Source organism: Lagenorhynchus albirostris, chromosome X, assembly GCF_949774975.1.
Source record: "Lagenorhynchus albirostris chromosome X, mLagAlb1.1, whole genome shotgun sequence".
Classification (NCBI taxonomy): Eukaryota; Metazoa; Chordata; class Mammalia; order Artiodactyla; family Delphinidae; genus Lagenorhynchus; species Lagenorhynchus albirostris.
In genome coordinates, this window is record NC_083116.1 from 119,796,277 (window position 1) to 119,811,437 (window position 15,161).

General features: G+C 41.5%; 1 protein-coding gene across 5 annotated transcripts in view; it reads right to left on the bottom strand.

The window, feature by feature from the left end:
- Positions 1 to 846: 846 nt before the first annotated feature.
- Positions 847 to 15,161, bottom strand: part of BMX (BMX non-receptor tyrosine kinase) — a 51,593-nt gene continuing 37,278 nt past the window's right edge. For all 5 annotated transcript variants that reach the window (XM_060138255.1, XM_060138253.1, XM_060138254.1 and 2 more), the window contains 5 exons: positions 11,556 to 11,772; positions 10,605 to 10,669; positions 7,778 to 7,896; positions 4,960 to 5,117; positions 847 to 1,309 (listed from right to left, as the gene is read on the bottom strand). In XM_060138255.1, the coding sequence (XP_059994238.1) occupies positions 1,235 to 1,309; positions 4,960 to 5,117; positions 7,778 to 7,896; positions 10,605 to 10,669; positions 11,556 to 11,772 (634 nt within the window). In that variant the 3' untranslated portion in view covers positions 847 to 1,234. The remainder of the gene's footprint in view (positions 1,310 to 4,959; positions 5,118 to 7,777; positions 7,897 to 10,604; positions 10,670 to 11,555; positions 11,773 to 15,161) is intronic.

The window sequence follows — 15,161 nt, forward strand, 5'->3', positions numbered from 1 at the left end:
CGGTGACATTGTGAAGAAAGAAAAAGAAATTCATACTAGTTTTGCTGTCACACCTCAAACTGCAAAAGTTATGGCCGCAGTGTGTAAATGCTTAAAATGGAAAAGGCATTCAATTTGTACAGTAAGATACTCTGACAGAGAGACCACATTCACATAACTTTTATTACAGTATTCTGTTATAGTTGTTCTATTTTATTATTAGTTATTGCTGTTAATCTCTTACTGTGCCTAATTTATAAATTAAACTTAATCATAGATATGTATGTATAGGAAAAACATAGTATCTATGGGGTTTGGTATTATCCTCAGTTTCAGACATCCACTGGGGGTCTCGGAATGTATCCCCTGAAGATAAGGGGGAGTACTGTACAAAGCAACAATCTAATACAAGATCGTGGTTATACTTGAGTTGAAATTGAAAATAGTTAAGTGTAAGGAAAAAGGCATCAAGTTATACCTTAGCATCTTTAAAAATTGTGTCTGTGTGACACATAGTATATTATTGAATTATGTTATTTAACTTTAGTTTTATATTTGTGTACATAATGACATGAATTCATTTTTCTGATTTGGATATCAAATGAGAATTGTATCATTTGGATTGAATTATGGACCACCTAACGTGCCCACTACATAATGAGCCCCTAGGGCAGTTTGGACTGACTGCACAGAAACATCTGGGAGCTTGTTAAAAATACAAATTCTTGGGCTGCACTCAGATCTGCTGTACCAGAATCTCTGGGGTAGTTCCTAAGGAACCTGTGTTTTAATAAACTCTCCATTTGATTCTCATACATGCTAAAGATTGAGAACATTGAAACATGAAGGCAAGTGTCACAATTTCCATACTTGCTAATAGCATATTTAATTATCATGATAATGGTGATATTACGAAAAGAACAAATATCCAACAATTTTTCAATTCTGTTCAATCTTTACATATGGTACACACCCTCTCTATTTTGCAATCAATCAGAAGATGTGCTTCTGCTATAGGCTGGGAAGTATAATATTAAGAGCAGCATAAACAAAATTACTAATTTGACCTAAATTTCAAGGACATCTTTTGTTTCCTACCTTGTTCATTTCTAGATAATAGAACAAACAGCACACAAAATACCATTAAGAAGAACTAGCTAAATTACAATGTCTGTGCTTTGCTACATCCCTTAAAAAGAATGAAAATGTTGGCCAACATTTACACTCATTCTCATCAGAACTTCTCATTTCTTCTTCATGGTTTGTCTTTTTCCCGAAGCGGTTCAATGGAAGATAGGAGTTGCTGAAATGTGGGCCGCTTTTCTGGAAGCTAAATAAAAGAAAAATCCAATGGTTTAGTTTATGAGGGCTATGATTAAAAATAAACTATGTAAAATATTTATACCTCAGTCCTAAAACTAGCAAATTTTACAATGTGGAAACACTATAGACATTTCTTCTAAAGAGAAAACAATTAGAGCCCTAAGAATTGGGGAAGAAAAAGTATCTTTATTTGCATAAGATACGACTGCAGACCTTGGAAAACCAAGAGAATTAATGATAGAACCAACCCAAATAATAAAGGAATTCACCAGGAGAGCAGTATATAAAATTAACTTACAAAACCAATAGCCTTCCTATATGTGTACAATAACCAATTAGAAGATGTAATGGAAGAGAAAACCCCATTTACAATAGCAACAACACCTCAATAAAATATGAACAAAAATGTACCCCCCGCAAATGAGGAAAACTTTAAAACGCTGCTGAAAAATACAAACGTAGACTTGACCACATAGAAGAAAACATTGCTTGTCCTTGAATAGGACGCACCAATACCATAAAGATGGTCAATTTCCCGAGTTAAAATACAAACCAAATACAGTCTCCTCCAAAATATGAACAAGCTGGCTTCAAGCTGAACAAATTGATTATCTAGTTTGTGGATTTTTAAATATGTAAAATAGCTAAGAAAACTATAAAGAAAGATGAGCAATGAGGGGGTGCTAGCCTACCTAGTATTAAAACATGTTAAATACAGCAGAAACTAATACAACATTGTAAATCACTATACTCCAACAAAAATTAATCAAAAAAATTAGACATTAAAAAAAGTGTTATAAAGTCTCTGTAATTAAAACAATACAGTGCTAACACATGAATAGAGACCAGAGAACAGAAGAGAAAGTCCCAAAATGAATCCAAATGCCTATGCAAATTTACTATCCTGTTACTGGGTATTTTGACACCATTCGATAGAATGTTATTGCTGGGGATAACATAGTCTTTTAATAAATGGTGCCTCAACAACTGAGTAGTCATTTAGAAAACAAAATCTTTGGATCCATACTTCCATATACCAAAACAAACAGACTAGATCAGACACTTAAATGTAAAAGAATGAAACCATGAAAGTACTAGAGGAAAATCTGAGTGAACGCCTTTGCAATCTGGGTGTGGCAAAGCCTATCTAACTATAACTCAGTTTCCAGAAGCAAAAGAAGCAAATAATGGTGTAGTCAACTGTATTTTTTTAAAAAGAAAGTTTTGCATGGCAAAGAACATCATAAATTAAATCAAAGATAAGTGACAAACTGGGAGAAAATAATTACAATTTATGTCAGAGATAGAGTATTAATCTCCTGAATTTCTAAAGGGATCTTTAAAATTGAGGTGGGAGGAAAAAAAACCTTATAGAAAAAGGGAAAAGATATGACATATAATTCTCAGAAAGATATACATATGCTCTTCAAAATATGCCTCACTCATAATGAAAGATGTACCTAGGAAAGCTGCACTAAAATGCCATTTCTCGTCTATCAGATCGGCGGGAATTCAGAAGCTTAACAATGGTCTGTGTTGCTAGAGGGCCGATGCCTGTGGAGAGGAATTTGTATGCTCTTTTTTTTTTTGTAAGAAAGAAAGGGAAACAAAACCACACACCTATACATACGTGTTCATTTTTGTACAAAGAAATACGGGAAAGCTAAACTGGAATCTAATGAAAATTGTGAATTTTCTCCCCAAAATTGTGAAATAAAATACCAAAAAGAAGGGAGACTAAACTACAAAACACTCACTATAAGCAGGACCTTCAGCTGGGGACTGCCCCCGTGCAACCCCCTCTCAATGGATTCTGCCCCAATCCTCACACTTTCATGGACCAACCGTAGGAAGAAGGCAGTTCCTTCCTGTTCAGGGCCCCCTGTCCATCTGATGGTGCAGGCACATTCCCAGGAGCTGGAGTGGGGAGGGCCAGGGAGGGTCCCAGCTTCAACTCAAACACCCTTGTCTGCTCCTCTTCCCCGTCGGCCAGGTGACAGCAGTGAGTCTGCCTGGTTGTGGGCAGTGCCAGGTCTCTAACCCTTCTCTGACCCTCTAGTGCTGCCTAAGGCTCTCATCCCCTTTACATTTGGGGTAAAAAAGAGTGGGAGAGCCTTAGATAGTATTTCAAGTGACATTGGGTGGGAAGTCACCAAGTGCCCACATTCCAAGAAGAATTTAAGCTAAAAGATAAAATGTTACGTGATGCAGTCAGTAACTCTTCCAAAGTGGAATTCTAGGCTCCAACACAAGAGATGAGGAACTCTTTAAATCCTGTGCAGTCATTTATTCCTAGCACCCACATAGTGCCTGGTGCACAGCTGCTCTATTAATATGTAACAACAACGACAACCACTTAGAGCACTTACTGTATACCGGGCACTGTTCTAAGGACTTTATAATATTAACTCATTCAATCCACACAATAATCCTATCAGTTAAGTACTATTTTATAGTGAAGCACAGAGATGTTAGGAGGCTTATGCAAGGTCCCACAGCTAGCATTCAACCCAGAGCTAGCATTCTGGCTCCAGAGTCCACACGCTTAACCACGACACTGATCTGTCTCTTACGAGTGAATGAATGAATGTGTGAACGCATGACGGCAGCATTAGGCCCGTTTGTCAATGAGGCCACACCGTATAATGGCTATGGGCTGCGGGCTCTTAGATGAATGTTCTTAGAAGTCTCTTATCACATCACTCGCAAATGTCTTCAGGGGCTCCGTGTTGCCTATAGAAAGCCAAACTCACACTCCTCTCCTTGTCATTCAGGCTACAGGACCAGACGTACTCTTCCAAACTCATTTCCAGCCCTTCCAACCACAGCTCCAGCCAAGCATGCAGTGCTCATTCCTGCCTCCCCACCTGTGCTTGTGCTGGTCGCTCTCACCTGGACACCCTTGAACTGTGTCTCCACCCACATAGTTGGGGAAGCTCTGTAGGGCTTTCCAGACCTGGCTCAGATAACGATGCATTCCGGAAGCTGGGCTCCCTGTGTCCTCTGAGCTCTTCCTGTACTTACTTGTCTATGTTTCTAATTTGCACATATAATTATAAGCTACTTTCTGTTTTCAGTCCCACAAAAAAAGATACTCTTATTCTCTCCCTGCATGGAAGGCTTTTATTCAGCACTTGGGAGACAGGGGAAGGGAGAACAGACTGCTGTCCATTCTGTGCTCTCTACACGTGTTATTTGTTCTCTGTTACACATTTTCTCCTTGAGGAGAGACCCTCTAGTGTTGTGGTTGAGAACAGGGCCTCTGACACTAGCCAGCCTGCCTCTTACTAGCTGTGTGAGCTTGGGCGAGTCACTTAACCTCTCTGGGTCTCTGTTTCCACTTCTGTTCGTTTAGCCATGATAAGAGTACCTACTCATAGTGTGTTTCCTGTTGAATAAATGAGTTAATATTCGTAAAGTCCTTAGAACACTGCTGATACAAGTTGTTTGTTAAGTTGTTGGCGCCTACAGTGCTGGTTTCAGATCACAAACACCTGAGGGCAGGGGCCCAGGGCCATTTCCACCTGCTCTGTAGCAGGTGCCCCCACCCCCACCCCCACCCCCGTCCCCGCCTCAAAAACGCTTCTTCCGGCGGTGACGCAGCCACCGGCCCGGATGCGCCCGGCGCGTGCCCGCTCCCGCCAGTGGGTCACTCGCCTCGTGCCAGCAGCTGTGCATGACCTGGTAGACTGTGTCCCACGCCAGCTGGGGCCGGTAGAGCCGGTGGCCCTGGGAGACCTTCATGACCACCTGCGAGTTGTCGTACAAGTCATAAGGCTGCTTCCCCAGGCTGAACACTTCCCACATCAGGATCCCTGCACCATGGGGAGGGCGGCGGCGGACAGAGGAGAGAGCGCCAGCGTCAAAAGGTACAGTTTGTCGAACGAGCTTCACGCGGCAGGTCAGGAAGGCTCTGGGTCAGAGCCGGGATCCCTGGGGGATGAGTCCAAGCATGGAGGACGGGGTAGGGAGGGCGGGCCTGGACCATAGCTTACGGAGCCCAAGCTCTCTTCTCCCTGTTCCCTGAGACCCGGACGCCCATTCCTGCCGGGAAACGGGGAACCCGCCAGGGCAGCTGCAGGGGGAGCTCCCTGGGGTCAAGGCCCTTGGGCTGCTTCAGAGAGGCGGCTGAGGCCTGGTCCAACCCACCGTGACAAGCCCCAGCTCCAGCCCTTAGGAGTAATGGATGGGAGTCCTCGCCCTTTCTCTCTGCCTTGGCAACAGCTTCACTGCACCATCAAATTACCTTTTGGTGGAAATTTAAGATAAAATCATGGGCAACGCTCCTCCTTTTCTATTGCCACAGTGTTCTAGAATACTTTGTGGGTCAGGTGTCCTTTCAAGGATCTGATTAAAAGCATTAGCTTTTCCTCGGGGAAGTGAATGCACAGCGTTTTCGGGCTCCTTGTCTGGAAGTTCACAGGGTATTTTCTGGAAGTATCCAGTGTATGGTGGACTCCAGGTTAAGAAACCGAGTTCTGGTCATGGTGGTCAAGAGGGTTGCGTTTGGGGCCAGTCAGACGTGCCTTTTGAGGCCCAGGTTTGCCACTTACAGGCTGGGCGACTTTCTTAGTCCTTCTCAGCTCTGCTTGCCTTCTGTAATATGCGGATATCTGCACATCACAGAGTTGTCGTGAGGATTGAATAGGATAAAACACGCGGAGCATTTAGAAGGGCACTGGAGACATTTTAAATGCTCTCTAAATGGTGGCCATTGTGATGTACTGGCCAAGCCAGAGAATTCCAGCACTCAGCCAGCTTCAAAAGCTTGGAAAACTAGAAATATGTAAGAAGGGAGAAAATTGTTCTAGAACCATAACTGAAGTACTAACTTCAAAACATCTTTGACTTTTAGGGCTACAGATTTTTTTGTAAAATATTTACAGTAAGGCAATGTTACAAGTTATGGTGGCTGTGGGGTTTTTTTAAACAAATATTCTAAAACAACCATCAAAAAACGTGTTGCCCCTTTCATAGTTGTCTCTTTGGAAGGCTAACCACATATCTCAAGAATAATATCATTGCTTAAAATATCTGTGGGACCCCTCTTTGAGAATTGCTTTCAGAGGTCCTGGTTTATTTTGAGTATCTTCACTGGGGACAGATTATTTAAGAATGAATTTAGTTCTTGGAAACAGCCAGAAAATATTTGGAGCCAAATTCTGGCGCATAAGGTAAGCAGTCAGCCTGGGTAATGCAATGTTTTGGTCAAAACCCAGCTGTGACTATGGAGTAAGGATACCGATTTTTAAAAGTATCTCTCATAAGGCATATCATTTGACACAAAGAGATTGAAACTAATTCTGACAAGTTCATCAGCACAAAATGACTTCAAGTATTCACCAAAATGCTCTCTGTGGTTTTTCCTTTTTCTGTATACATTGGATTATTATTTTTTTTTACAATGAACAGTACCAATTTTACAAAAGGAATAATTATTTTTAACAATTGTCGCATAGAAAACTAAACAGCTGACTACATTTTCCTTTCTTCAGGCTGTCATGTAGAAAGTCAAATTGTGCTTATGGACTCAGACAGGCATGAAATAGTTCTCAGTTGTATTTAATAGATTCCATAGCCTTATGATAATTTGGAATATTTATCCTGGGCTCATCTGACAGTGATTTTAAACAAGCCTGACATTCCTCCCAATGTAGAAAAATACCAGAAAATCTACAGAATCACAATTTAAGAATTGTCTCTGTTGTCTAATTACGTTTACTAAATTTCAATATAGATCTTTCAATAAAATAGGGGTCAGCATACTCTTTCTATAAAGGGCCACAAAGTAAGTTTTCTAGGCTTTGAGGGTCATGCAGCCTCTGTGACAGCTACTGTTGCAAGCACAAAAGCAACCACAGACAATACATAAACCATATGTACAAAGGACATGGCTGTGCTCCGATCAAACTTTCCTTACAGAAACAGGCCACTGGAATTGGTCCTGGGCCATGGTCTGCTGACCCCTGACCTAAATGATGAATTTTAACAGGGACACTAGTTGAAGTTGGGATGGGCCAAAGAAAGTGCTGAGTCATGTTTGGTATTTACACCAGGCATGCCCCCCAAACTGGTCAATTCAGAAGGGAATGATTATCACCCCGCTTCCGTGCAGAAAGTCGATGACTTCATTTTAAGCCCTTCACCGTTTTGTACCTCATGCAAACTGGGTTTTAGTTTTCGGTGACTCCTTTTTGAAAACTGAAATCTTCAGTGGGAAAACTTTTATCCCTTTTGATTTTATGAGAAGGTGCTAGCAGTATGCCAGTTATACAATATGTGGCAGACATCCTAACACCAGCACAAGAAAGGGTCACCATCACCTTCTTCAATCCCTTGCTTGTCTCTAGCCATACATGTAATTTTGTAAGTGCCCAGAGCTTTTGCTGAAAATGGATGTTGCTGCTCTTGTGGTTTCCTGTTGTGGAAGCCAGCTTATGCAATGGGGCTGGGTCCCACGTGGCCACATTCTTACCGAACGCCCATACGTCTGACTTGCTGCTGTATTTGAAGTAGTGAAACACCTCTGGGGCTGACCATTTGACGGGAAACTTTGTTCCTACCGAACTGACATACTGGTCATCAAGAACATACCTGCAGAGGAAAACATCAACACAGCCTTTCAGCCAAGTATGCAGGACATACAGCCGTCCGGTCTCAGCGGAGGACCTTGGTTTTCCAGACCTTTTGCTTCCTTTCGGTGTGTGAGCTTAGCTAGAGGCTGCTTATGACTTGTAAGCATTTAAAAAAATGATCTCTAACTTTGAAAATAGCAAAATCTGAAGGCAAACTATTTGGTGAATAGAAAGAAACACAAACAAGTAAAAGTAAAATCACTCCGAATCCCACCCCAAAGATAACCTGTCACATGCTACCACTCAAGATACATTTTTGCTTGTACTTTCCCATCTTTTTTTCTATATATACTTTGAACAAAATTGGGTTTCTGTTGTATTGAGGTTTGCTTTTATTTTTCCTTTAAGGGCATATCAAGAACATTTTCCCCATGGTTACATTCTCCTACAGCATCATGTTTAATGGCTGACTAGTCTTCCTTCTTACGGATTAACGTAATTTGTTTAACCGTGTAACTTCTAATCTTTTGCTATTGTAAACAATGATGGACAGCAATAATATCCTATGAAGTTATCAAGACCATAAAAATATATGCTCAAGATATGCAGTACACTTATGTTTATAATAACGATAAAAATGCAATCAACCTCAATGTCCCCAGGCTGAGGAGTGATTAAATATAATATGGTACATTAATAGAATAGTATGCAGCCATGAAAAAAGAGATCACTCTACACTGACCAAAATAAAAAGATGCCTATGGTTTATGGTTAGTGCAAAAGCATGTATAGGTAATGTGATTCCATTTTTGTGGGGACAAACAGTAGATGTCCATATTTGTGTATATGATTGGGTACACTTAGGAATCAGGTTTGAAAGGACATCCACTGAATGTGTCAGCCATAGTTACTCCTAGTGCTGAAAATAAGGGGAATGGGTGGGGGGGTAGATTCTACTTTTTGCTTTATACGCTATTGCTATATTTCTTACAATAAGCATATATTATTTGTACAATTAATCAAGGAGAAGCCCACAAAAACACATAAATAATGACTACTAACTCAAGAAAATAGAAAAATGAAAATGATGGAGACTGAAACTTTGGATATAATTTATAGGAAAACTTCACACACAAAAATGTGTTAGAGATGTTTATTGTACTTTAAAATAGCTGAAAAAGCTGGTATGGCAAATCATTCTGGGAAATATTAATAATAGTAATAATAAATAATGCTTCCATAAGATTACATATAGCACCTTCCATACTTCCCTCCCAAGCCCCCTCAGCTCCTCAGACACCACCAGACACTCAGAAACAACCCTGACACCCCTGACTGGGCTCTGCTCATGACCTAAACCTTCCTTCAAATCATCAGGACCAAGTTCAATCACAGGCATCTGACTAATGTGACCCCAGAGCTTCATGACCAACAGAGCCTGGTGCATGGCCTCCAGGATCCCTTATTTAGAGCAAGACGTGCAGCCCCCTTTTCCTAAGTTACAAAGAACTTGACAGTATATTCCCTGGATGCTGGCGTAACAGCCCATATTTCTGCTTTGAGAACAAAGTGGGATCAGCTCCCTCGGCCTGGGAGCCTCTCCCTGTCCTGAGCAGCTGTGAGCAGCTTTTTCTCTTGCGCTCAGGCGAGCTGCACATTCGAAGTGTGGGCGTTGGAGAGGAAGTGCATGGTCAGAGGAGGGTGGCAGGGAGCACGCAGCTAAAGGGACACCCTGGCAACACTGAGGGGTCCCAGAAGAGGAGCAGCTTCTCTAATGAAATTTGGAGAAGACTTAAAAAAAATAGATCTTCCTATGGTGTTTTAGGGCCATGCTGGCTAAACATAGAGCTGGCTTTCGTCACCTCTTCAGATCGCTTTGAAACTGCGTTATCTCTCCTCAGAATGACGTGAGTTTATGTTGAGTGGGCACAACTTTATAGCTGTATTTTGTCTCAATGGCAGGGACATCTACTTGCCCTGTAGACTAAACCATGGGCAGTTTGAGGGCAGGGGTATCCCATACATTTCAGTATCTCTCATAAGGCCCAGGCACTGCGTAGGCACTCAATAAATGTTTGTTGAATGGAAAGGCTACCAGGTATGTCTTCATTTCCTATGTAAAACCATGAAAATTGACTCTGAGGCTTACATAGTATAAGGATTCAGAGTTCAGGAAATGGAAGACTCTTGTTAAGCTGCTGTCATACTCAAACTAATTTCTCAAATCCTGAAGTGTTGCTAGAGTGCTCACCGAGAGAATCTGAGTCTACTGCCTTACCTGATGATACAGGAAATTTAATAAAATGGCAAGAAAAATTGTCCTAGTGTTACTGCCCTGTCCATTTGAACATATAGTGTTAAGAGGAAACAGCCAGAAGGGGTGAAGGAGCCACAACACACACACACGCTCACTCAATCAAGGCTCTTTAAACTTTTCTGGGTTGTATGTCTGGCTGTAACATGTTATATTTGAATATTTAAGATTTTCATGGAATTTATTCTTAAGTTTAGGAAATATTTATCAAGGTGTTGAAAGAACTAAAAAGGACTTGGGGCAATTTCTGAAGAACAATCCCATCTTATGGGTGGAGAAATGAGGTGGGCAGAGGTAGAGTGGGGGAGGGGATCCCGGTTTCTAAGCCCCTGATTGAGAGCAGGTTCTATATCCGCATTTTGATGTGAATGGAAACCCCTGTTGCATTGGCTGCCCTGTGGGAATTGGCTTACCGCGTCATCCCAAAGTCAGAAACCTTCACAGAGAGGTCACTGTCCACCAAGCAGTTCCGAGCAGCCTTTAGAGGGAAAGCAAAATTACCAAGTAGTAAAGATGACCAAGAATCCCCTGGCATCAAAATCAGACATTTTCCTTTTCTTTGGCAGAATTCTCAGCAAAATCGAAGATTGCCTATCACAACCCCAAATGCTCTATTTCAAAGGAAATATCTAGAGTATAGGAGTTGTCTTTTTTCCTTCGCAATTTTCCATTTTTCAGAATGAAAATGTGCTCCCATAAGTATTTTGCCTCAAGCATCCATCCTTGTCAAACAGCACGAAAGGTATTAGACATTAAACACAGAACATGAGCTCATCAATGAGAAGGCAAAAATCATGTCAAGGGGTTCCCTCTCCACACTGCTAGGGCACCGTGCATTAACAGGCGCTTTGAAGGCGTAACTGCTGCGCTGGGAACCCCAAATACACTGGCCTAGGGTGCATGGCAGGTTTGCTGTTCAGCACAAGAAAATCTTAAAGATCAATCAATACCAGTGCAAACCAAGCAGAACGCTCTCCATGCCCACCCTGACCCAAAGACACACACAAATTTCATTTCTTGTATTTTGGGTTACGGTACTGAACAACTCCTTTAGCACTAAACGCTTCCTGGAGTAAAGGTAACCTTGGGTTAAATGGTTCCGGGAAACAGTAAAGTGACCAAAGTCTTTCCTTTCCATCTGTTTTCCTTTATACCGCAACCTAACTACATAGATCTTGATGGCTACTTCTACTCTTTCTATACTTCAAGTATTTTATTGTGAAATTGTGATTTTGATTACAAAAATGTCATGCGCTTAAGCATGTCACAAGTGAGCAAAGTATAAGCGAAGATGCCCTCCTTGCCATCCCTCCCAGTGGCCCCATCGCTGGAGGAGGGAGCTGGGGATAGCTTTCTTTCCTTACCAAGTCCCGGTGTATGAACTGGTGGCTCTCCAAGAAGGCCATGCCTTCACAAACATCATAGCACATTTCTAAGAGCTGGGAGGGCTCAAGTCTTTTCCCATGACTCTTCAGGTAATTCAGCAAGCAGCCATTGGTTATATATTCAGTCACTATGTATATAGGGTATCTCTTTGAACACACTCCATAGAATTTCACCAGCTTGGGATGGTTGAGTTTCCTGGAAACAACAGATGTTCAAAGTTCAATACTGAATTTCCATACTGCATTTTCCAGATGTCCTGAAAAAGAATCACTGTCGGATTTTTGTGTGTTTTAATTTCCCCCCTTCTAGTGGAACGGAGGAAGGGTCCGATTCTGGGAGCATTAGCCTTTGGAAGCAGAAAAATGCTGCCTCCTCTTGGATATTGACAACCTCAGCAGCCGTTAAGCTGTTCTGGGTGCTTGTTCAACTTTGCTACAGAGAATCAGGGAAGCAGTGGTCTGTTGCCTCAGAAATCCTGCTTAGTCTCGTGGCATCTTGAGAACTCCATGGCTGATTTGGAGGAAGCTATACCCTAGGAGAAGTCATTTCCATGTTAAAGCATCCAACTTTCATGTCTAAACATTTCCTTAAAAAAAAAATAGAATATGAAGGGTGTAGGTAAAATGAAAATAGTTTCCATGTTAGAGAAGTGAGATTAGTTCTGATTTTCCTTTTTAAAAAAATTTCATTTTGCATTATTGTGACGTTATTTTTTTGATGATAAACTTAGAAAAGAATAACCAGGTGACATAGCACTTCTAGTAGGTCATGACAGCTATTATGATGTTCATCAACTAGTCCTTATGTAATTGATCTATTCTTATCAATTTACAGGATGCTTCTTTTTCTTTTCCATTATGGTTTATTACAGGATATTGAATATAGTTTCCTGTGCTATACAATAGGACCTTGTTGTTTATCCATTCTCTATATAATAATTTGCATCTGCTAACCCCAAACTCCCACTCCATCCCTCTCCCACCCCACTTCCCCTTGGCAACCACAAGTCTGTTCTCTATGTCTGTGAGTCTGTTTCTGTTTTGTAGATAAGTTCATTTGTGTCATATTTTAGATTCCACGTCTAAGTGATATCATATGGTATTTGTCTTTCTCTGTCTGACTTACTTCACTTAGTATGATAATCTCTCGGGCCATCCATGTTGCTGCAAATGGCATTATTTCGTTCCTTTTTATGGCTGAGTAATAGTCCATTGTATATATGTTCCACATCTTCTTTATCCATTCATCAGTCGATGGACACTTAGGTTGCTTCCATGTCTTGGCTACTGTAAATAGTGCTGCTATAGATGAACTTATTTGCAAATCAGAAAGAGAGTCACAGATGTAGAAAACAAACTTATGGTTTCCAAGGGGGGAAGGGGGAGTGGGATGAATTGGGAGATTGGGACTGACATATATACACTACTGTATATAAAATAGGTAACTAATGAGAACCTACTGTATAGCACAGGGAACTCTACTCAGTGCTCTGTGGTGACCTAAATTGGAAGGAAATCTAAAAAGGAGGGAATATATGTATATGTATAACTGATTGACTTTGCTGTACAGCAGAAACTAAGAGAACATTGTAAAGCAACTGTACCCCAATAAAAAAATAGTCCTGCTATGAACATAGAGGTGCAGGTATCTTTTCCAGTTATGGTTTTCTCAGGGTATATGCCCAGGAGTGGGATTGCTGGGTCATATGGTAGCTCTATTTTTAGTTTTTTGAGGAACCTGCATACTGTTTTCCATAGTGGCTGCACCAATTTACATTCCCACCAACAGTGTAGGAGGGTTCCCTTTTCTCCACACCCTCTCCAGCATTTGTTATTTGTAGATTTTTTTGGTCATGGCCATTCTGACTCGTGTGGGGTGGTACCTCATAGTTTTGGTTTGCATTTCTCTAAAAATTAATGATGATGAGCATTACAGGATGATTCTTTAATGTTCAGATGTGTAGACTAAATTAAATTTAACATGTCAGCTTGACAATTTTTTTACCAGATGAGGATTCATTAAATATTCAGTTATTTTTTTCCTCCTTCGTTTAACTATAGGGACATGTGTTATCATGTTACTCAAGGCTGGGTTATGCATATTTGAGCAGTGTTAGGGACCTGCGTTGCTCCCTTCAAAGGGAAGGCTTGTGGTGGGACCAAGGTCTATCACCCAATAAAAGGTGTTCCTTGAGCAAATTCAGTCACTGCCCAGGGGGCACATGGTAGGAATACCATGTCAATTGACACCTCCCACATTTCAGGCCTCCGTTTGACCATTACATTTGAGATTTAACAGTTTCCCCTGATGATACAGTTTGGACTCGTTCTCTATGACTAGGTGATTTGTTAATGACTTTTTAGGATTCTGTAGGATTACCAGCTCTCTAATAGCAAAAAATATCTTTTAAAGTTACACCATGACACAGGGGTTACACCATGACCCTAAGGGAGTTCCTGTCGGATTTTTCTGTTCTGACATCAAGGACCCCTTCCCCCGTTTTATGACAGTACAATTGCCAGAGACAGGATGAACTACATAATTTGCAGGGATCAGTGCAAAGTGAAAATGCAGGGATCCTTGTGTAAGAATTATTAAGAATTTCAATGGTGACAGCACAGCATTAAACCAAGCGCGGAGCCCTTCTAAGTGCAGGAGCCCTCGACACTGTGCAGGTTGTGTGCCCGTGAAGCCAGCCCCAGCCAAAGGCTTCTGTTTGCATAGTACCTCTGCTTCCAAACAATTGGGCAATTGCAGTAAAAGTGGTTATTCTGACTCTCCGGGTGCCTTTGGTCTTCATAAAAGAATGACTAAGGAAATGGACGCTGGAAGGTCTGCTGGGTTTGCATCTCTGCTCTGCCACTTTTACTAGCTTGGTGGCCTTGGGCTAGTTATTTAACATTTCTGTGCTTTAGTTTCCTACCAAACACAACAATGGTACATCCCTCATAGCCTTCTTATGAGGATTGAATGCATTAATGTTTATAAAGCACTCAGAGAGATGCCTGTAAACGCTGTATATAAGTGTTTAAGTAAATTTTTAAAAAATGTTATTCCTCTGTAGCAGGCTAGGCTTTATGGTTTCAAGTGTCTTTGAACAAAGGCCTGCTATAGCATTGTTTTTCATACCATGCTGATTGGTTCCTTAGAGTAGGATGGCCAGCTCACTGTCCCAGTTTGCCTGGGACTGAGGGGTTTCCCAGGATGTGGGACTTTCAGTGCTGAAACCAGGAAAGTCCCAGGCAAAAATGGATGGTTGGTCACCCTTCAAAGTCTGATTCACCATGCTGACAAGAGGTATAATCATTAAAAGAGTTCTTTGTACTTACATACATGGGGGGGGGAGGGGAGGGGAGGGGGAGGGAGAGGGAGAGGGAGGGGGAGAGAGAGAGAGAGAGAACACATATGAATTGCCAAGAGTTGAGAGCTGTGCTTGGAGCTGAGGTCCATTAGGAAGGGTATCTTCATTTATCAGATGAGGAAAGAAGTAGGGTGAGAACAGGACCTGTACCACACTGTGTTGGGATATTGTTGTAGGGCGTTAGTTTTCAGTAGTGCCTTAGTCCTGGCCACTAGAAGCTCGT